Genomic DNA, 22,767 nt, shown 5'->3' with positions numbered 1-22,767 from the left:
CGAAATGGAAGAAGAGCTGCTCTCTTATGTGATGGAAGTGCGGAACAACGGCTACGCGTTGACAGCGGACGTGCTGCGCAGCTTCGTTTGGGATGAGCGTGCACCAGAGCACAGCACCAGCTCAGAGTTGAAATACTCGGTGAGTGACGATTGGACGCAGAATAAATGCCGTTCATTCCCTGATTGGTGCGCTTACTTAAAATAAAAATTTTATTTTCCGCAAACCACGTGTATGGGCCGCACCCCGAAAATTTGCCCTCGAATTTGGAAAAAAAAAAGGGTGGCCCTTACACGCGTTTATACGGTAGTCATCGAATGCCAAGCTCATGAAAGCGGTTGTCGCCAGTTGTCTGTGTACATAATGCGCAAAGAGATTTAGTCATGAGAAGCTGCAGAATGTGCACGAAACTGCTGAAAACTTTCTACACCATACTGGCAATTAGAAGTTTATGTAATACGATTTTTATAACAAAATTTGATTTTTTTTTACGCTTTCACAATCCCTAGAGTCTGAAAAATCAGTCGGTGACTGAGCTATAACTGCTGTCATTCCTTTCAGTGGATGTCTAGGTGCAGCTTCATGAGGTCCAAAAAAACCGAGCAATAAGTTGTGATGCGTCCAAAATTTCAGGCACTCTTACATATCAATCCAAATAGCTATTTTATACTGCTGTGGCTATACCTCCACTTTAAGACCCCTTTTTGGGTCCTGGGGCAATGAAGAGAACTGTGGTACAGTAGAACCCAACTATGATAAAGTCACTCGAACCAGCAAAAATCTTTACTATATCAGGTGTTGGTGATGGCATGGCTCTGAGGACGCTCTCTGGCTATATACTTGCCAAATACAGTGTTGGCTTATAAACGAAACATTCAGAAATGCCTTCCATCCTGCTCTTATCGACCCTTTATGTGATAATTATTTATCTTCAGTTACATTTTATGCTATCACGTTTTCAATTTCGTTTACTGTCTTGTGGAAGTACTGCATTTGCACGAATACAATGCAGCTACGAATATAATGCCAGCTTGATTCCATGTAAAAACCAAACCTCAGCGTGAGCACGGCATCGTCTTCTGCAAGAGGCAAGAGTTAAGAAACGCGCGTGACATAGTCAAGTGCGTGCTGCCGTGCTGCGAACGTTCGCCCTTTTCTTCCCTTCTTTACTCATCACTGCACTTTTACTGGCTTTCCTTTCTCAGTGAACAGCACCACCTTCTTTCTACACTCATAGCCAGCTTTATTTTTTATTTATTCATTTATTTTTTCTGTGCACACCGCGCATTTGCCTCACAACCCCAAGGACTTCGGAAAGTTGGCTTCTCCTCGCGCTTTCGAGTGTGGTAGTGAAGCCATCTCAAAAGCGCTGTTTTATAGTTTTTGGTATCCATTTGCCTCCGAATGTCGCGATGTGATCATTCTGCGGGAAGTATGTCGCCACGGCCAGGCACTCTTTACTATAGCCGTTTCTTGTAAAAGAATCTTTACTATAAACGAAAAAAAAAAAAAAAAAGTGAAGTGGTCAATGGAAGGCAAGATGGGACAGGAGTTTCCCTTTACTATATCCGAGTTTTTACTAGAGTGTGATTCTACTGTATTGCTAAGGAAACCAGCATACGATAAATGCTTCCATGGCTCCTTCACATGCAGAATTTACAGAAAACCTGCTACATCCATAGTCTCACGTCATTCAGACCTTGCAACACAAAGGACATGTGGAGACACAAGACACGAGACACAGATAATGGGCTCCTGACCTTTCATGAGGGTCTCCTCCAGGTCATCAGACTGAGAAGAAACAGGTGGCTGGTTGGCGGGAGGTGACTCTCCGTCCCGAGGCTCCGAAGATGCCTTCACCTTTTGCTCTTGGCTGCTGAGCAGCTCATTAGCTTGCTCTTCAGACTGCTGGGCTGCTTCAATCTTGTCTGTGAAGAACTGTTCCCCCAAGAAAAAACAAACTGTACATTCAAGAACACTGCACGACTGTCAACTGCCAATGAGTCGGCCAATCACTGCAAAGCTGGTAATGACAGCAGAGGCTATACAGCAATAAGCATGCTTCAGTGTCATGACTGTGTTACTGATGCAAGAAGCATTATGTTTGCCTAGGGAAGAAAGCATTTCATGACCTGAAGTCTATAGAAATTTCACTGCATTTCAATCCTGAATGCTAGCAAATGAACTCGCTGGCAGATTATGCAAGCCCAAAAAGTCTTAAATAAATGTTCTTTAAGCAAGTATTACAGCATGTAATAAAAAAAACTATATAAAATAAAGGTCCAAAAAATTCCGTTCTCCAGTTTATTGTTTACTGTTTTAAGGTTTACCTTCATTCTCACATGAAAGCTTGTGGTTTCCTTGTTAGCGTGCAGAAAAACAGGCCAGGTGAGGGCCACCTCACACCGATGGCCGCAGGTCGCAAGCGTGGCACCTTTGGCCAAGCCGTCATATTACTGTCAGTAGAGTGCCAGATTTTCAGAGGATCTTAATAACTTAGGGTTACGTGACGTCTGCCGGTAAAACGATCTGGCAGCTTGTTTTACTCAGGGTGGTTAGTTCACGCTGGTCATCAGGCGCGCGTTGTATCAATACTTTCAATCCATCATGTATCTGAAGCATTCACCAGGACTGTGTTAATACATCGTCAAAATGCATGCCACCACAAAAAGAGGGATGTGTAATCCGAGGTCCACTGTAGTCAGAAAAATTTAACATAAGAATGCTGGTCTCGTGTAACGCCCGCACCCAATCAAAACTGTGAAAAAAAAAAAGTAAAGGCGCCAGAAGTTGGCTGAACGTGAGGGTGAGGAGAAAATGTCCACTCACGTCCATAAGGGCATTGAAAGCTGGCATCTCCATCTGGTCACAGACGGACTCAAATGAGCCCACAGTTTGCGTGTCAGCCAAGAGCTGCCGGTTCTCTGCACAGTGCTCCACCAAGTTAATCAGCAAGCCCAGGGACTGAAAAGATACATGCACATAGATTTTTTTTTCAGAACCACAAAAGTGATGCCACCCACTCCCAGTACACTGAAGCATGAAAAGGCCTGCACTGGAAGGGAAAAGGCAAAAATGTTTATTGTACACGTGTGCTAACTCCTGCGTACAGGAGAACTTGATACAAGCCATACTCAGCCCGATGCAATGCAAATGTACCTTCTGCAAGCAAATCACAAGTCCCCTGGCCTTTTGGGAAACTTTCAGAATAAACACTTCTATTCCTGATTATGTCTGATTGTGTAACATTACACAAATGGTATTACACAAATATATGGGGCTTAAAGGGACAGTGAGGAGAGCTCCATCAATATTTTTTTAAAAGCAAAATCCATTAGTTCGGCATTTCACGGCTTTGTTGCCACTTGGCCGGCAGCGAAAGATGCAATTATTTTTAAGAAATTTGGATTCGAAGTTGAAAAAGTTTTTTCCGCCGCTCTGATTCAAACTTGGGATTCTCTTATGACGACACAGGACTAACTGACGTGAAACATGACGTGCACATGACGTAACGCAGACTCCGTGATTTCTGGTGGCCAGCAGAGTGGCCTAGCAGCAGCCGACAAGAAAGCTACCGCTGGCCGCATGTTGAAGGCATCTATCGGCTACTGCGGCGTCGCTACCATCGCCTTGCACCGACGTTTGCACCGGCGTTTTTCCAGCGTTGCGATGGATCCCGTTCTTGAAGTCGTCAACGAAGTTCTCGCAAATAGACACCTTTAGCATACCTTGTACCTTGTTACCGTTAGTGGAGTACCGGGAGCCCGCCTGCTGCCGGTGAGCAGGCGGTGATTGGTCCCGATGCTGCAGGCGCGCGCGTAGCTGCCGGGTACGTGGCGCCATCTGGCGACGTCAAGGAGATTTGCGCATGCATTGGCTGCGCCTCAGTGATTCGTGGCTTCTCGTGTCCTAGTGTTGTTTTGCCCTATGACGTCATCACACTTGTACTTGTGAGTTTGGCCTGTGGCGGCGATACCTGTATTTTGGTTTTTGCTCTTTTCTACGTTACAAGAGCTTTGTTGTCAGTATGAGTGGTGTTTTTGTAATCAGGAGCTGGTATTCTGTCGATACAAGTCAACTTCAATTTCTCCTCAGTGTCCCTTTAACATGACATTGCACAGCACACGGGCATCTCTGCATTTCGCCTCCACTGAAATGTGGCCAGTGCACTTGGGATCCAATCCCGTGTCCTTGGACTTGGAAAGTTCTTCAACTAGGTTAAACAGGCCCATGATAAATGCAAGAGAATTGCGATAACTCAAATTCCGATAATCAGCACTTTCACTTAATTCAAACGAATTTCAAAATTTTGTGGCATTGCACTTTTCACAATGCACTTTAAAGCCACCTAGTTCATTCCGCAGTCTTGCTTAATTCAAACGTTTTGTCCAGTTCCAACACTCCCAGTGTGCGAATGAGCAGCAGCTCAGGTCGGATATGTCAGGTTTGCAGAGCTGCGCGAGCGGGAAATTAAGCCCCTCTAACCGGTTAACCTGGACGCAGTCTGAAGTGGGCCGTGCCGTATAGAGGTCCGACTGGCGCTCCAAGCAACTGGAGGTGCCCTGTCGCTGCGCAGCTGTTTCCTGAGCTCTGCTACTGCCTGCAGCAAGCAGCCGTATGTGAACGGGCCAAGCCCAGCTGCGCGCCGTTTCGGATGCTGGCTGGCATGTCACGTGTCTTTTTTTTTTCTTTTTCAGAAGGCATCTCGCTATTCTGGCATAAATGTGTGCTCCCCTAGCTTCCGTTCCTTGGTCCTGCGAGCTGAAAATGCGCACTCATGACGAGCTACTACTTATTTGCGAGGTGAAGCCTCCTTATATACCACTTTTGAGGCGGCTCCACCACTACCACGTCGTACCTTTGAAGGAGGCCACAGAAGGGTGCACTATTTGGCTATATTGAAAGAGTTCTGCTTTCATAATCCAGACAGTGGTCATGCAGTACAGAAAGAACGAACTACAAAAAAAATTGACATTGCCAAGCAGTTTTCACTCGAAAGCAGACGACCATTGCCTATTTTTTTGTCAATTAAATTATTTGTTGCAGGGGGGGGGGAACAGTATCTTGAAAGTTTTTCTTCGCAGCAATTTGATGATTCGACCTTCGGATAATTTGCGATGCTTTTTTTCCATTGCAGAGCAGTAACTTTTTTCCACCACACAACCAGTTGGAGACGGCTAGCTGAGTAAACATATCAGTGCTTCTCACCCATTCACCCATATTCTATGTTGTGCTAATGATTTCAGCTATGCATGTATAGAGAAAAGGTTCCAAAATACTACTTGTATGCATCGATATCCATAAAGCAAATCATTACAGTCTTGGATCATTCTGATAGTTTAAATAAAAATCCCTAGTCCTCTGAAATTTGGATTGCAGTCCACTGTAACTCTACTCTAACTTAATTTTTTAGTTCAGTTTTCAGTTCATCATTATGTGAAGCAATGACACACACAGCGCCAGTGGTTGCAGTACTGCTTGAGCCAATGACAATGGGCAAGAATTCCCTTTTTCAGGTACTGGAAATAAATAAATAAATCTGTATATCCAGAGAATAACCCTTTGAGATTGCCAACTGTCCTCTTTCTTCTATTTTCTACACATATTGTATGCTTTTAACACTGGTGGCATTGTGAAATCTGTCATAGTGTTCCACATACAGTCACCGACCGATTTTTTGTACTCGGCGGGATCCGAAAAACGGTCCGAATAATCGAACAGTTCAAAAAACCAGTGAACTTAAAAAAATAAACTTTTCTGCGAAAAACCGGCTTTCAAAATCGTGAAAATCGCCGCTCCCCATGTTCCGCCTACAAGCGATAATATTAGACTCTATCTGAGTCGTAGCCATGCTTTCTTTATGTCCGCACCCTATCACATCATGATACCAGACAGTGCAACGTGGCCGCAGTCATGCCCCGAATGAATGCACTCGCTGCACGAAGCAAGAACAGTCAGTCTGCATGGGGCAATGACGCTCGCGTAGACCGAGAGGTAACCCATGGGTAACCCACGGGAAGACGCGAGAGGAAGCGAGTGCCTCCGGCACATGGAAACATCGCGTCAGGTGTCTAATGGTACCGAGAGTGCCCACTCAGCCTGCGCCGGGAAATGCTGGTAAGTGTGCCATCTATACCACAATGATAATGGTGAAACAGATCGCCATTGTTCAGCAAGTGCAGAGCGACTGGTCTCAGAGTGCAGTTGCTCAGGAATTTAGTTATTTCGAGGCAAAAGGTCTCAGATTATATGAAAAACAGCCAATATTCTCGGTGAAGCAACCAAGTCTTCCTCCGTCTTGAAAGAAAATTTTTTAGAGAAGTCAGCCACCCGAAGCCGCAATGACGAGATCATTCGTCAGGTTTCTGGTGCCCCGCCAAATGACGACTCGGAGTCGGAACATGACGCACCATGTGTGCTGCTGCCGTTGCACACGGACCTTGTACAAGCAGTGGCTGTGCTTTCAGTGGCCTACAGTGACCGCATGAACCTCCCTCGAGATTCAGGATGATCTGATTGCACGTAAACGAAGCAGCGTGCAACAACACATCCATGATTTCTTTAAGCCAATAGCTGAGCCCGAATGAGTGAGTAAAAATAAAGGACTCTTTTTTTTTTTTCCGGACTCTGTTTTTTGAACACCTCTTTTTTTTTTTTTTAAACTTTTCCTCGGTCCCCATGAGGTCCAAATAAATGGTCGGCAACTGTACTGTGCGACTTTCCTATATATTTACAAAGGATTCTCAGGGGGATAATCTTTACGTTCGATATATCCAATAATTCAAAATATCCGGGATCGATATATCCAGGCTTGACTATGGTTCACACTTCTGATTTTTTTAAACTGCTGTTTTGGTATTTGAATAAGACACCTTGAAATTCAAACACATCAGTGTACACAACAGTTCATTTGTGGGCGAAACTCCTTGCGTGCACTGACATGTCTCTAATATGGTTACCCACGCACGATGTAGAGCATCAGCAAACCCACCTCCTAATTCTTAAAGCTGGAACCGCATGGCGTGTTTTTGGGCGCGATTGCCGCGCGGATGGTGGGACGCGCGCGTCATTCTGACGCGTGCCCAGCATAATCCAACACGAAATCGCGCCGCCGCGTGGTTCTACACTTGTAGAAAAAAACGCCTCGCGCTGTGCGTCCACTGACGTCACGGCCGGCGTCCACCAATCAGCGTGCAGGCACGTGTCATTTTGGTTCTTCGGTTTGCCAACAGATGGCTCAGCTCTCCGCGCATCTCGGCGGCACCTTTTTGGGGGAACTTTGCTCTTTCCTCGGAGGAGCTGGCTTTACCATTCAGCACGTCCAAAGAGCCACGTGCATTCACGCATCGTGTTCGTTCGCGCGTAGTGTTCGGCCAACATACACAAGACAACCTTTAACGAGGTATAATTACATGAAGATTGTTTTTATTGTAGTGTCCTGTAATTTAACGGGCATATTATATATGCGGTAACAGATAATTCACCTCATTGGCAGTTGTGTGGTCTGGCAACCCGAAAAAACGCGGCGCGACAGCGCCGCTTCATTTTTCTCGTGCGGGTGCTCGCGCGCCGGCGGCAACGCGGGCGTTTGCCGCGCGTCGCGTTTTTCCGAAAAACGCTCCATGCGGTTCCAGCTTAATGCACTTCCTTTAGTTGGAACTACACTCAAATCAAATGAATTTTTTATCCCCTTTGTGATCAATTATTGAGATTTGACTGAAGGAATGATTAGTGTACCATCTTCTTAATGAAAGTTCACGACCAAATAATGTGGCCAAATAAGCTACAGCAGTGCTGCTTCTTGGGCTAGCCACATGTGTGTCTTGCCTGGTCATGGCTGTTAGTTGGGGTTCTTTCTGGATTCCCATTCTTACTGCACTTGTATTTTTCAATGTCTCATGTAGAATAAACCCAGCTGTTATGAGCGGTAAATGTGTGTGTGGACTACAGTCCTCCGAAACGTCTGAGAGCATGTTTTACTGTTACAGTACAAGAACAGAAACAAAAGCTAGAAGCAAGCTGACACTTTGGAGCCTCAATCGGTGTTAACAAAAAATAAGAGATTGTTCACTCACCAAAACCAGAAGATCAAAGCGCTGTTCTGAGGGCACTGCTTTGGGGACTTGGAGGATGCAAAGCAAAATGGCAGACAGCAACCCTGGCTGGCGTCCAACAATAGCACTGCCCAAAGCTGGAAAAGGAAAAGGAAAATAAAGGAAAAAGTTATATGCAGTTCATGCTGCCAAAGGTTCAGCCCTGCTGTCCCATAACGAAAGCCGTCAAAAGCCTGATAATTCCCATTTTACCAGTCAAAAAATTCACACGACGGTTACCACTGTGTAATGCAAGATATGCTGCGGTAAAGGATATGACAGCGACTTCCTACCTGTATAATTTTAGAGCGCTCTTTCCAGTTTTCCACATATAAAATGAAAGCTCGTTAATTCAAACCTCATTAATTAACATTTTTGGATAATACGAACTGTCAAACTTGGTTCGTCCAAGCTCCATGAGAGTGAATGTAAAATATGACCCGTTAATTCGAACATGAATGGGTGAATTCAACTATGCGCTGCCCCGCCTGGGCGGCCTGGGCAGGTGGCAAACCAAGCAATGCTCCCACAAAACTGCAACACCTCTTTGGAGGTGATGTGGAGGGTAAAGCTGGCATGCGAGGTGCGAGGCCAGATAAACAAAGAGGGGGGACTTTCTCTGTGGCAGCATGGTGACGGCAACTGACTGCATGACCCGAGAGATTTGTACCCAGCTGCTGCTTGTAATCGTTGATCGTGAAGGCTTCGGTAGCTTTTTGCGTAAGCTTTTGTTGTTGAGCAATGGATGACGCGACCGGCAGCGCGATGCAGAAAAGCAGGAGCGTCCCACAAATCAGAAACACGCCTCGCATACATGCAGCGAAAGCTTGCATGCATTTTTTGACTTGGCACATGATGGAGACGGGAGCCTTTTCATGACAATAAAAAAAAAAAAGTTTTTGTACTCAGGGGGAGAGCCTGGGGGAGCTTAATACTTAGCTCCTTCCTGTTCTATGAGCAGTACACTGTCCAATGCCGGCACCCTTCGACCAATTTGTGAAAAGTTCCCCTGTGCTCCTCTCCCGCAACCCCTTTCTAACCCCGCTCCCCCCCCCCCCCCCTCCTGTTCTCTTTTCATCGCATTTTTGGCAATGGTGTCTGTCGGGAAGTTTTTCTTCGCTGCCTTCTCGGTATCGGCAGTTTGAACAGCAGTACTCACAGGTTTCTTTCAGGCAAAAACAATAACTGTCGCCCCTAGCTTGATTGTCATAAGCTTTCATCCGCTTGTACTCCTTTCCTTTTCTACTCTTTTCTTGACCAAAAATGTGACAATACTGACAGAAATTATATTTTAGATCCCTTTCCCGAGTATAGAAGAATCAAGTTTGAACTGTACGTCCAACCAGTCGAAAAAGGTGAGGCTGATTTGGTGGCCACCTCATATCAACTGCTGAAAATCGCCGCAACGTTTCGTCACCATCGGCACGAAACAAGCATTTCTGGAGCAGATTATATCAGATGTTACCATTTCGGCTATCTCCTCAGCGTCATGGCATCACCATGATTTATGATATGCATATAAGAAATAAAAACCACATGCTTTATTTGCGACGGAGGGCTCCTTCAAGTACATGATAGAAACAAAAACTTCTGGTGTCGCCTAAAAGTTCGCTTGCTTTTTCGCATCATTTGCGGGGTTCGGCTGTGCTTGTGCAGTTCAAGAGCCGGGCCAAGTAGGTCAGGTTCTTCGCGTCAGCAATGGAAGGCTCTGCCGGTTCCGCGTCCGATCCAATAAATAAATTACGACCAGAGCAGAGCTCTACAATGCATACACCCAGGCACGAAAAGCCTACGCATCCACTGCAGGGCTCAAGATCCTACCTTAGGGCAGTTATTGCTGAGAAGCAGGCAGTCACATTTTCAGCAGCAAGTACTGGAACTGTGCGTATGTGAGCTCAACCCATGTAGGAAGCGTGACAAGAGACATCTACCATTCTAGTAGTGACAATGCGAAATTCGATCAAAGGACCTGACACAACCTGTAGCGGCTCATTGCACCAGCAAAGATCTTGGCCCATACCAACGGTGAACTAGTAAGGCAAACAGCAAAATAAAGAGTGCTATTCCCACGCCAGTGGAATCCTCTGCTTTGGGCGTCCAAATACACCAGCATGATGTCTTGTGCCGTCTCGAGTGCGCTTGGCAGTGAATATTTGCTTGGCTCAGCTGTCAACAACATGAAAATAGCTAAGCGGATACCATCGGCGCGAAACACAAGTGGCAAACTTCACTGTCGCGTCCACTCACCACTCACATCCACTTAAGTCGACTCACATTCACTCACCACTCATCCCTGCTAACACTTCTCTCCCCTCACACTCACCTGCACTCACACTCGTGACCACCCACACTCACATTGGTGACCACCCAAACTCATATCCACTCACTCGCATTCACACTCACGTCCACTCACACTCACAGACGTGAGTGTGAGTGAGGCAATATGAGTGCACTCATGAGTGAGTGTGCCGACCTATGATCAATACTGATGCGGAAATTTGCGCATACATGCACAAGCCATTCACATGGTATCTTAAAGATCAAAGTGAGAGAAAGCATGTTGAATGTACTCACCGCTTTCATGTGTCATGTTCAGCAGCACACGCAGAACAGACAGCAGGCAAGAGAAGAACACAGCGCCAGGCCCTCGCATGCTTTGGAGCACCACAGAGGTGATCTGGCCCTCACTCGATTTGCTGCCACTAGCACTGCTGCCAGCTCCCGGCTCATTGACAACTGGGTGCACTATCAGACTTGACTGGCACAACAGCAGCAGCCTACCAATCAAAGGAGAATAAGATTATATTCATCAGTGCTACTGCAGTACCAATCAAAGGGGAATAAGACTATATTCATTAGTGCTACTACAATTATTTGCAGTGCAAATTACTTCAGCCTTAAAAACATGATCAGGGTGGCACCCACATACCGTTTTTACTCGTGTAATGGACCCCCTTTTTCCAGAAAAGTTGGCATCAATTTGGGGGCAGTGTTCATTACACAGGAAAAAAAGTTTCGACAGCTTTTTGCGAGAGTCGAAATGTCATATCATTTGCCTGACCGTCTGCCTGTCTGTTTGTCCATGCATAGATCATCAACAAAAGCATGCGGTCAGCTGCGTTTGTGTCACTGGTGTTTGGGATCATTTGCTTTGAAACGTATCTGCAGAATCACGGTGCGATCCGACGATTTTGTGGTAGTCGATGGTACCGGACAATTGTGGCGAGATAAAACGAACATGCTGCTGAACACTAGCCCTGAAGGTCAGGTGTGCGTATTTACGCGCGGCTGAAAAAATTCGAAAGACAGTTACGAATGTTTAAGGCGAATGTTGAAGCGTTAGTTGGAATGGGAGTGGGGTTAGGTATCTTTTCTCCCAGTCTTAAGCTCGCCAAATTGCTTAGGGGTCTGAAGGTCCTGCTTCCTTCATGGCATTTCAGTATAGAGGATCCTTTATATTGTGAGGATCGTGCAAAACTTGGGAACGCGCTAAGAAGAGGTATTGCTTGAAAAGAAAGTAAATTATCAATTAGAAAAGGTGGGTGGGGGTGGGGTCATTATGTGAATGAGTTCATTATGCAAGTAAATACGGTAGAACCGAGACGAATCACGGAAGCAAGGTGGCATATGTTGCAAAGATCCAGCTCCTTGTCATAAGGCTCCCTCCGCACCTCCACTAAAATGTTATAGAGAGAAGGTTCCACATAAAAGTTGTGTTCTACAAGACACAGGGCAGCGCTACTGACAGAGGAAAAGAACAGCACATTCAAGTGCTAGCAACAGCACCAAGGCAGTCCTGTAAGTGATATGGACGCCTCCATCAAAATGGTGCCATACAATATTATCAACTTGTAGTTGAAAAAAATAAATAAATAAATTAAATAAATAAAATAAAACGGAAAAGCAGAAGAAACGCGAACATAGGAAGAAGTTTCTACTTATTTCATGAGTCTCCTCGAACAACATGCAGTTATATATGACAAAAGAAGTTTGCCTACCTCTTTTTGCACCGATTAATTATAAAGAAAACAGTTAAAATACATTCCAGGTTTACCAACACTCGAAACATTACAACAGACTCACCTGACATATGATGACACCATGAGGGAGTCCTTGAAATCCAGCAGGTACCTCTGGTTGTCAGTGTTCATATATGTAACCTGGGCCCAGCAGAAGCAAAAAAGGATTGAGTCACAACATACGTACCCCGTCAATGCTCTCTCAAACAATTTTGTATGCTGATATATTTCTGAAATATATGCAAATTTTATAACTATATCGTGTTATGGTCCTATAGCCATGTTGACATGAATACAACCACAGCGTATTGTATCAACTTTCTCGCTTGTAGCCCACACGTAAACAAGGATAATGCATCAACCTGTTGGGCGTCAGCAGATAGAGACGGACAAGTCAACTTCATTGTTGCACAGAAACAAGCGAAGCACAGAGAGTTGGATTATAGGGAGATACACTTGTCTGCCAACTGGCTAGCCACGGTTCCCTGTTTGCTGGATGGCATAAGCAGCTAGAAATACGCTAGAAAATACCATACGCTACTGCTGCATTCATATTAGTGTATTGTATGAAAAGCTCATTCAGAACTTTACCCAAAATTCATTTCAATCAGCATTTAATTTTCCACTTCTGGCCACACAATTACAGCTACCTTTTGTAACTTTCGGTTTGCTCAATTTCTGCACTTATGTCAACCATTACAAGTAAAACCTTGCCCCCAAGATGTACAAAGCCAATGCAGTTTTAAATCAGCGTCTTATGTGCTCAACATTATGAAACCTCGGACCTTCGTTACTTAAATGAACACAGCCTCATTTCGGATGAAACTTGTCAGCAACAGTCTTTCACCAGAGATTTAGAAACTATCGTATAAACGCGTGTAAGGGCCGCAGTTTTTTTTCCAGATTCTAGGGCCAATTTTCAGGGTGGGGCCCATACACGCAATGTGCGAAAAAAAAAAAAATTTGTTTTTAGAAGCCAATCAGGCAATGAGCGGCATTTATTCTGCGTTCAGTCGTCACTCGCGGAGTATTTCAACTCTGAGCTGGTGCTGTGCTCTGGTGCACGCTCATCCCAAAAGAAGCCGTGCAGCATATCCGCTGTCAACGTGTAGCTGTTGTTCCGCATTTCCATCCCATAGCAGAGAAGCTTTTCCAGTTCGGGAAACTCGCACGGCTTGCCTCGGAAAGTGGGCTTTTTGCAGCTTGTGTTTCTCATTGCATCCTTTTGGTTGCACCATCATCAAATGCACTCCTCGGCCACGTCGAATTTCCTGCCTGCCGCACGCTTGCCGTGTTCGAGAGGTAACTCCCAGCCGTGCAGCTCTTAAGGTGCTTGCCCATCGTGCTAAAACTGCTACGCTTGGCGGCAGCACGCGAAAGCCACAATCACTACAAACAGGGCAAACACGCCACAAAAGCAACAAAAGGCTGGAGCTGGCGATACTGATGCCGATGAGGAAAGCGGAAGGTCGCAGCGGAGGAAAAAGTTGACGATGATGATGACTACGACCTCGGGCGCCATCCATGGACGGCACTTGAAAGCTCTTGTGCGCGTGCATGGCCTCGGAGGCTATGGTGCATGCGTGGCCTCCGCGATCAAGCACACCGTTGCTCACAGATCGTGGAGGCCACGGCGCGTGCATTTAGAAGGCTATTCCCACCTGGGTCATGGAAAGTTCGGGTGCGGCCCTTACACGGATTTATTTTTTTTCAAACATTTCCTTCGGGAAAACGGGGTGCAGCCCATACATGGGTGTGGCCCTTACACGCGATCATACGGTATAAATGAAGACATTTGTCAGACAAAATACTCCCCTTTCTTACTGTAGCTAGATGCTACCTAAAACGCCAGGTCAATTTGTGACACACACACTCATTTTCTTTTTGCCCAGCACATCATGTAGTGGATGGCTGCAACAATGAGGCACACAGAATGGCTGTTGCTCATCCAACGCAGCACTGCCCCTTGGCGGCATACACCATATTTATGTGCATAATTTGTGCACCCCTAAATTATAACCTTGATTTACTAAAAAAACTTTTACTTTCATATTTTATGCTCGCAGCGCCAGACCATCAGCATACACATGGGTATGCACAAGGCGGGCTTGGGAAGATGGGCACAGCTGCGTCACCGTGAGCGCCTGCGAAAAGTGTGAGCAGCAAGGAGACGAACTGTGGGGCATTCACCCAGCTTGCTTGCGCTGGTGGTCACTTTCCTGGACGACATACGCCGGAATCCGAAACTACCGATCCGTCTGCTGTTCGCTTTGCTGCTAGTCAGCTGGGCCGCACATGAGGGCGTCGTTTTATCACTTTTTATTGCCGTTGGCTTCTGACTGCTGGCTTCACAATTCTACTGTGCATTTTTTGCTTTTAGCTGCGCACATGGCATCATGCGATCCCGCAGGGAACTACATAACGTGGGGCAAAGCGAAAGGGAGCAGCATCTTATGTATATATCACTTTTTTTTTTTTTTTACCAGAGACGAGTGCAAGCTGGGGGTCGGCATGTAGGTGGCAATATGCAGAATATATTGCACGTTATAGCCTTTGTAGAGCTTTCAGGACGTGCTCGTAAAATCTCTGCGTAATTTGTGCAACCCCTTTTAGAAGCTTTAATTTAAAGAAAAAAGGTGCACAAATTATGTGAGTAAATACGGTAGGCCTCCAGCACTACGCCACCTCCGAGCGGCAGAGTGTGCCGTCTTGCTAGCACAAAGCACAAATTAAAGGGGCTCTGAAAGAGGCTGTAATAAAGTTGCAGTATGCCTGGGATGTTAAAGCACGCTGCTTCGTGAATATTGTCCAGCAAGAATTTTTTTAATGCACACTGTACAAGCTGAGTTATCTGTAGTCAAAATTTTAATTTCAGCATCTTCGCACCTTTCCCTCTCCTCTCGTCACTTTTTGCACGCTGGAAGGTTGGCGCTTCTCTGCCAACTCCACCTCTGGAGGCGAAGCTTCCTGACCCACCGGAGCTATGCGGCTTATTGGCCGCGGCCATGGCAGCTGCCTGACGCCTGAAAGAATCTAGCCAATAGCCACCTCTTTATCTTGTACACGCAGGTGGGAGCGACGGAGGAGGGTGCGAGCATTATAAAGTCGCAGGGAAGGGCTCGCCAACTTTCGCGCGTGATTGTGGGTCCTCTGCGGCGTGTAGAAGTGTATAGTTCGGCTCAGGTTTTCATGAGAACACAATGCAGTGATTGAGCGAGTTGATGTGCTCTCCTTGGAAGGTGTTTCAGAGCCCCTTTAATCAAGCATCCCTCCTGCTTGTGCTTGCTGCGTGTTTAACCTCTATCAGGGACTTTCTTTGCATGAAGAACAAGGCAAAGAAAAGAGATGATAATGAGGCAAAGAATCAAAAAGATGCGTTGTGCAAGGTGGCATGCTGTATTTAAGGATACAGTTGAACCTCACTACAGCAAAACTGAGGAGGAACGCAAAAAAAAAAAAAAAAAAAAAACTGAAATGATCAGTTAACTGTGAGAAAATGGTTGGTTGGTTGGTTTATGGGGTTTAACGTCCCAAAGCAACTAAGGCTATGAGAGACGCCGTAGTGGCGGGCTCCGGAAATTTCGACCACCTGGGGTTCTTTAACGTGCACTGACTGTGAGAAAATGGGTTTGACAATGTTCTATAACTGGTATTCAAGTAGCTCTGCCTCTCCCACAAGCAGTGCTCACAGCTGGCATTCAGACATCGTGACGCCTTTGTAAACACCAAGATAAAGATAATGGCGGATTGTATCAAACACGTCCATCCATAACCACTGGTGCAGCCACTGGTGTCGACCTGTGTTACCACATCATAATGCAGAAGAGTCACTATAATCCCAGACAACTTTCTCTGGCCCTGCAGCCAAGGTTAGGCAGGAAAGGGAAGGAGATACCATATGTCTCTGTGCTGTGGGGAGTGGGCTACCTCCGCCCCAGCAATGCCACACCATCTCTCCAACTTCCCCCCTTCACGCCTCTGCACCTCTAGCCCGAACAATGAACACTCCCCAAGGCACGGGGACAAAATGTCGTCTCCTTCCCTTTCCTGCCTAGCTGCCTAGGCTGCAGAGCCACAGAAAGTTGTCAGGGAGTATACCACCATGGCACAGACAAGCCTGACTAACTCTTCATGGTTCAGCTAGAGCTTAGCTAGACCTCTAGTGTTACTTGGTTCCCATATGAAAGCTTTTTCATACAACTGCTTTAGAACTGACAACAAAAAAATGACGTTTTGCAGGTTTTCACAGCTTTCATGGCAACTTGGGAGGGTTGAGGATCACGAACATAAGGCATTTTACAAGCATTCATGCTCTAGAAACATTAGTAATTGCTGTCATGTTTGCTTATTTCATTAACAAGCAAGAAAACTTCGCTGAATAGCATGAGTGTCCAAGAAATAGTTAATCAGAGAGAGAATTTAGGTACATTACAGTCTATGGAACACTAACAAAAATCGAAAATACTCTGTTGCAATAAACATTTCTGTCGTAGTAGCATCTGCTGCTACAGTGTAATACCTCCTCTACTCATTACGAGAGCTCTCACAAGTCAGCCCTCATTTTTGTCCCGGCTCACAAATTTAACAAATATGCATTTCTGACCTCAATAAACAAGGTTTCACTGCTGCCAGAAATAAAGTACAGAAATAAGTACATTAAGACAGCACGTCAGCGACAGCCAAAAGCATGCACTGCACATTAGCAAGACACCACAGTGGAAATATTTTCAGCAATTTCTAATTTGCTGCTACTCCACACAGTACATACGTTTTCTAGTACACGGGAGCATCTGTCAATCTTCTTGAGCTTCTCCAGCTGGAAGTCTGTTGGACTCTTCAGGACTGTGACCACTTTTCCAAAATAGGTGAGACAATCGCTTACTGAAAGAAAAAGCAAACAAGCTTTGTAATAAGTACGGTAGGCTACAAGACGACAAATGTTCAGCTGCCTGAGATAAGTAATCAGTCGACGTTGGCTTTTGTAATTGTGGTATTTTGAGCTGAAGACAAACTTTGATGACCAAAATTAGATGAGACAGGGAAAACACCGATCATTAAGTATTGAAAATGTGAAAACTGGGACCACAAGGTATTTTGTTGCAGATGTGCTATCTTTCGTCCGAAGAACCCTGCCACTTTCTTGCATATGTGCTCTCAGTGTAGGAGTACACTTCCTAAGCATTTCAGATCACCATCGCCCTGGTTTTCACGAAATAAATTTACTATGACACGGACAGTTTACATCAGTTGCTTTTCGCGTGCAGACTTGAAAGAACGACGCAGAATGACAGCCAGAATGAAAAATAAATGCAGGTGAAATCGCATAGCAAATGTACGCAGCAAACCCCTGTTACTGCAAACAGTAAACGCAGAAAAATGTTTTGCAATCGCGCTGACTATGTGACTGCGGTAGCAGCCGCCTACCACCATCTCTGCCACGGCTCGCATGCCACTGCTACGTGTGGAGCGGGGAGAGTGGTGGAATAGGAAGCACCCCCCCCGCCCCCCCGCCTCCACACACACACACTTTTCCCACGTGTTCCCTCTCTTGGTCTGCCTGGCCACTGCTGACCGCTCCAGCAAACGGACTGTTGTATTCACCTTGCGTTGCCAGCCCTCTACACCGTTCTCAGTCCCACCACGAGTCTGGTGTCACCACCTGAATTATATGAGCAACTGTGTGGTGCCGATGAGTGCACACTGCTCGTCCCCTGCCTTTCTTCTACGTCTTGCTGTTGTGCGCTGTTTTTAAACATGAACTGTTGTAGTGCCACTTGGTGTAATGCTACAAAAGCAAAAGCAGCGGAGACTGTTGCATTTGCTATGGATAAGCACTGATCATGCTGGAGCACTGCACTCATGTCAACTCTGTTAGCTCGTTGTGATCACACATTGCTCGCAAAGCAGTTTATGTTGTATCGCAGGAAACTTTTGCGTGCTTGGGCCAAATTTCAATGAATGCAGCCGACGACCGACAGTCGAAGTAGTCAGTACATATCAAGGTCAACCACTGCAACACCTTCATTCCATGAAGGTCAAAAATACACAAGCTTCAGTAAGGGGACGGCATTTGGGAAATGATAAACTTCGTAACATCAAGGAATTCGCAACACGGAGGCTCACTACATCTAGGTTTAACTGCAGAGGTACTCCATATGACTCACATTACACTGGAACTGACTGGATTGCTAAATGAACTGTGCAGCAGTGCTATGCATTGTTTTCAGTGAGATGTATCCTTCTTGGCACATTCTACAGAGTAGTTAACTAAGGACCTATCACCCAGACATGCTTCAGGTCCTGCTAAACGTTTTGGTGTATCGGTGTATGGGGTTTAACGTCTCAAAGTGACTCAGGCTATGAGGAACGCTGAAGTGGAGGGCTCCAGGTAATTTCGACCACCTGGGGTTTTTTAATCTGCACTGACATCGTACAGTACACATGGTCTCTAGCATTTCACCTCCACTGAAATGCGACCACTGCAGCTGGGATCGAACCCACGTCTTTCGGGTCAGCAGCCAAGCCCCATAACCACTGAGCCAACGCGCTGGCTCTACTAAGCATGATAGTGATATTGAACATGAAGCAATTTGAAGATTATCATTTTGGGCTTACAACAACTAGATTCAGATATTCCACCAAAGCTTACTTTTGCAAAAAAGATGAAGAAAGTGCATCTCCAGACTGCTTAAATGACACCTTACGTACCTTGCAATCAAAAAAGCATTTAATTCAAGCAATTTTAAATGGAGGTAGTATTATGTTACAATACACAGTGACATGTATTCACACCCTCCTATATCTAGGTAGGGAACACTATAATTACTTTGCATATTTCAAACAGCACTACCATGAAGTAGAGAAGCACATCTTCGGTACCTCACCTGTATTTACAATGTGTGTCAGTCCACCTTGCAATCGCAGCTCTTCCTTGAACCACTCTCCAGCTCGCCTAGATGTTAAGCTTAGTAGAGTCTCAAGTGCTAGCGTGCCAGTCTGCATGTGAAAACACAAACACAAAATCAGAGCCACTTCAGTAGACCGGCCATCACAAGTCAGCATATACAGTCGACGACCGAAAATTCGGACGCCTGATTTTTCGGAGATGCTTGATTATTCGGACTTTTTCGCGGCACCGCGACATGGCCCATAGAGCCAATGTGTAAGAGCGCTTGAAATTTCGGACGCACCGCAACTGACCACTCGATTTTTCGGACCTCGTTCGCACTCGCCGCTAGTACCCAAGCCGCCATATAATGTGTACAGTGGAACCTCATTAATTCAGACTGCAGGAGATATCGAAAACTTGATCAAACAAAACGAAATTCAAGCTTAAAGGGAGCCTCTTGCGACGCTGAAATTCTGCGCGAGTTGGCACATTGCGCTCGCGTGTTTTCGAATTCGTACTGTCCTTGAATGTTTTCCGCCGCACGAACTTGAACCGTAGTCTGAGTTCACGGAACTCATCTGTGCCGAGTCTTTAGTCCCGAACACGGAACGCGAATACGATCGCGGAGGCTACGCGCACGCCGTGGCCTCCGCGATCGAAGCGCGCTTCGGGCGCGCCGCCGGATCTTATCGCGGCCGCGATCTGCTCCGGCGCTGCGCCGTTCGCGGAGGCCACGCGCACGCACCGGAGCTTCCAAGTGCCCTCTATGGATGGCGCCGTGATCATTATCATCAACATTTTTCTCGGTCGCGATTTTCCGCTGTTCACATCGGCATCAGTATCGCCAGCTCCAGCCTTTCGTGGCGTGTTAGCGCGTTCGCCGTGATAGCGGCTTTCGCGTGCTGCCGCCGAGCTTCATAGTTTTAGCGCGTTGGCAAGCACCTTAAGCTACACGGCTGGGAGTTAGCTCTCGAACGCGGTCGGTAAGCGTGCGGCGGGCGGGAAATTCGACGTGGCTGAGAAGTGCGTCTGATGATTGTGCAATCAAAAGAGAAACACAAGCTGCAAAAAGCGCGCTTTCCGAGTCAAGCCGTGCGAGTTTCCTGAACTGGAAGAAGAGCTGCTCCTCTATGTGATGGAATTTCGGAACAACGGCTACGCGTTGACAGCGGACATGCTGCGCGGCTTCTTTTGGCATGAGCGTGCACCAGAGCGCAGCACCAGCTCAGGAGTCTAAATACTTCGCGAGTGACGACTGAACGTAGAATAAATGTCGCTCATTCCCTGGTTGGTGTGTTTTTACTTAAAAAAATTTTTTTTTCCGCATATCACGTGTATGGGCCGCGCCCCGAAAACTGGCCCTCGAATCTGGAAAAAACAAAGTGCGGCCCTTATACGCGTTTATACGGTATTTCACGCGGCGAAATATAGTCATGAGGAGCTTTAGAATGTGTGCAATACAATTGGCCGCTTTCTCCGGCATAGTGGTAATAAGTTCGTGATTTTTTCAGTGAAATTTGATTTTCCGGACTGCCCGATTTTTCGGTCGTTTTCGCGGTCCCTAGAGAGTCCGAAAAATCGGTCGTCGACTGTATTCAAGAACTGAGGCAGAATGCTGCTACAGTCCTCTGCATGACAAGAACAGCGGAAGTACAAAGTTAGCAAGATGCTAACAAGGGCTGTTGGTGTATTTCCCAATGGCAAACAAGAGAACAGTGCGGGGACATGGTGGCAGAAGAAGACCCCTGTCAGACAGTGGATTTACCTTACCCGTCTTCAGCTTTCATCTGGTCCCCACACTCTTTTGTTGTTCAGCACCAGTACTTGCAAAGCAATGTAGACCCCACTACCACCTGGTGGCCAAGGAAAGAAACACTCCGGTGGTGGTTGCAGGCAACAGCTGAGAGTGAGTGGATTGCTTGTCTGCTCCCACTTGCAACATGACTACTGTTAATAGTGTTTCCGTGTTAGATTTTATACAATGGTTGATGACCATTGACCACTGAGCATAAGCAAATATTATCATCATTAAAAAATGTACAATGCGGAAATTAAATGCTTGAACCACCACACAAAGACGTGAGCAGAAGTTTAGTTCTAACAACCGGGTTGTCACATTCTCTTAAGGGGGATATCTCACTGGCAGAAAAACTAGGCAACATCAAGGACGTAGGTCACACCATATACGTGGACGATATCACGGTATGGACCACTAAAGGGTCCACCGGAGAGAAAGAACAAAACTTGCAGGAGGCGGCAGAATGCATCGTGGATTTCGCAAGAAACAGTGGTATGGAATGCTCACTGGAGAAGTCGGAGTTTACCCGAATATGCTCAAAAAGATTTAAACCTGAAAAGACAACGCTAATATTGAACGAACAACCAATAAGGGAAACAGACAAACTCAGGGTCCTAGGAATGTGGCTCCAAAACTATAGGAAAAGAGACCACACGATTAAAACATTAACCAAAACAACAAACAAATATGCGGAATGATCCGCAGGATAACGAATAAAAGAAAAGGGCTAAAGGAGGCTGACACAATCAGGATAGTCACTGCCTTGGTGATACCACGATTGACGTACAGCTTGCCGTACCACAAACTAAACAGAGAGGAAATCAATCAAATTGATGCCCAAATTAGGAAAGCATATAAGATCGCGCTAGGACTTCCCCCCAGAGCGTCCACGCAAAAGCACATGGAACTAGGAGTATTCAACACCTATAATGAACACAGCGAAGCGGCCACATTATTTCAGAAAGTCAGGCTAGCACAATCCAAGGTAGGAAGGCACCTACTAATGATACTTGGCCACCGAGACGCAAGAGAGAGATCAAGAATTCGACTGACATACCACAAAAGATTAGGGAAACGTTCGTGGTCAGCCCTATACCAAAAAACATGAGCCCCTTGCACAACACAGGGAGGAGAGAGGCTAGGGCAGGAGCTCTAGGCCGAAGCTCGGCAAAGAAATCAAACGTCCTCTACGTAGATGCTTCCACGTACAGACAGAAAAGCGGCGGTCATAGCCGTCGTTAACAACCAGGGAAAAGAAATATCCAGCATGTCAATTAGGACTGGGGATATAGACACGGCAGAGGAGGTGGCAATAGCTTTAGCCATCACGGAAGCAAACAGAAACAACAAGAGCTACACAATAGTAGCTGACTCACAGGCTGCATGCAGACGCTTCCTAAGGGGAAGAATAAGCAAGCAGGCTGGCACCCTCCTCAGGGAGGCGACAAAACTCAAAAACAAGCACAATGTGGTACGGGCACCTGGGCACGGAGGAGTGGAGGGAAACCTTAAAGTCAACGCGATAGTTCAAGGTAACATAAACCAAGCAAGCGACGACAAGGGGGAAACCAACACTACTCTGAATAGCTACGGAGAGCTCACCATGTTTTGAAAGTTAGGACGCCGTAAATACCCGTTTCCCCACAAGACACTAACAAGACATCAGGCAACTACATGGAGACGGCTACAAACAAACTCATACCCAAGTCGCTACATATACAGTAAGATTTGGCCTACGCAATACACTCCAGAATGCGTGTGGTGCGGAGAGATAGCCACCCTCTACCACTCCACACGGGGCTGTCGGGCGAGCCTGATAGAGCCCAAAATTGAAAACCCGTCAGTCGTGGGAGGAGCTTCTGTCCAGCTCCGACCCGCAAGATCAGGTTGCGCTGGTTGAGCGGGCCGAGAAGGCAGCAAGAACCAATGGGATCCTGTACCTAGGAACACCACCTGCTGCTCAAGATCCC

General features: G+C 46.3%; 1 protein-coding gene across 1 annotated transcript in view; it reads right to left on the bottom strand.

The window, feature by feature from the left end:
- Nucleotides 1-22,767, bottom strand: part of wapl (cohesin release factor wings apart-like) — a 78,334-nt gene that overhangs the window by 14,900 nt on the left and 40,667 nt on the right. Inside the window, exons 9-15 of the mRNA XM_089582143.1 lie at nucleotides 18,995-19,106; nucleotides 16,879-16,991; nucleotides 12,175-12,251; nucleotides 10,666-10,868; nucleotides 8,074-8,189; nucleotides 2,828-2,962; nucleotides 1,759-1,936 (exon numbers count right to left, since the gene is read on the bottom strand). Of these exons, the coding sequence (XP_089438269.1) occupies nucleotides 1,759-1,936; nucleotides 2,828-2,962; nucleotides 8,074-8,189; nucleotides 10,666-10,868; nucleotides 12,175-12,251; nucleotides 16,879-16,991; nucleotides 18,995-19,106 (934 nt within the window). The remainder of the gene's footprint in view (nucleotides 1-1,758; nucleotides 1,937-2,827; nucleotides 2,963-8,073; nucleotides 8,190-10,665; nucleotides 10,869-12,174; nucleotides 12,252-16,878; nucleotides 16,992-18,994; nucleotides 19,107-22,767) is intronic.

This window comes from Amblyomma mixtum, chromosome 3 (genome assembly GCF_055824585.1).
Source record: "Amblyomma mixtum isolate Tamu chromosome 3, ASM5582458v1, whole genome shotgun sequence".
NCBI classification, from domain to species: domain Eukaryota; kingdom Metazoa; phylum Arthropoda; class Arachnida; order Ixodida; family Ixodidae; genus Amblyomma; species Amblyomma mixtum.
This window is presented reverse-complemented; position numbering and strand designations above follow the sequence as displayed.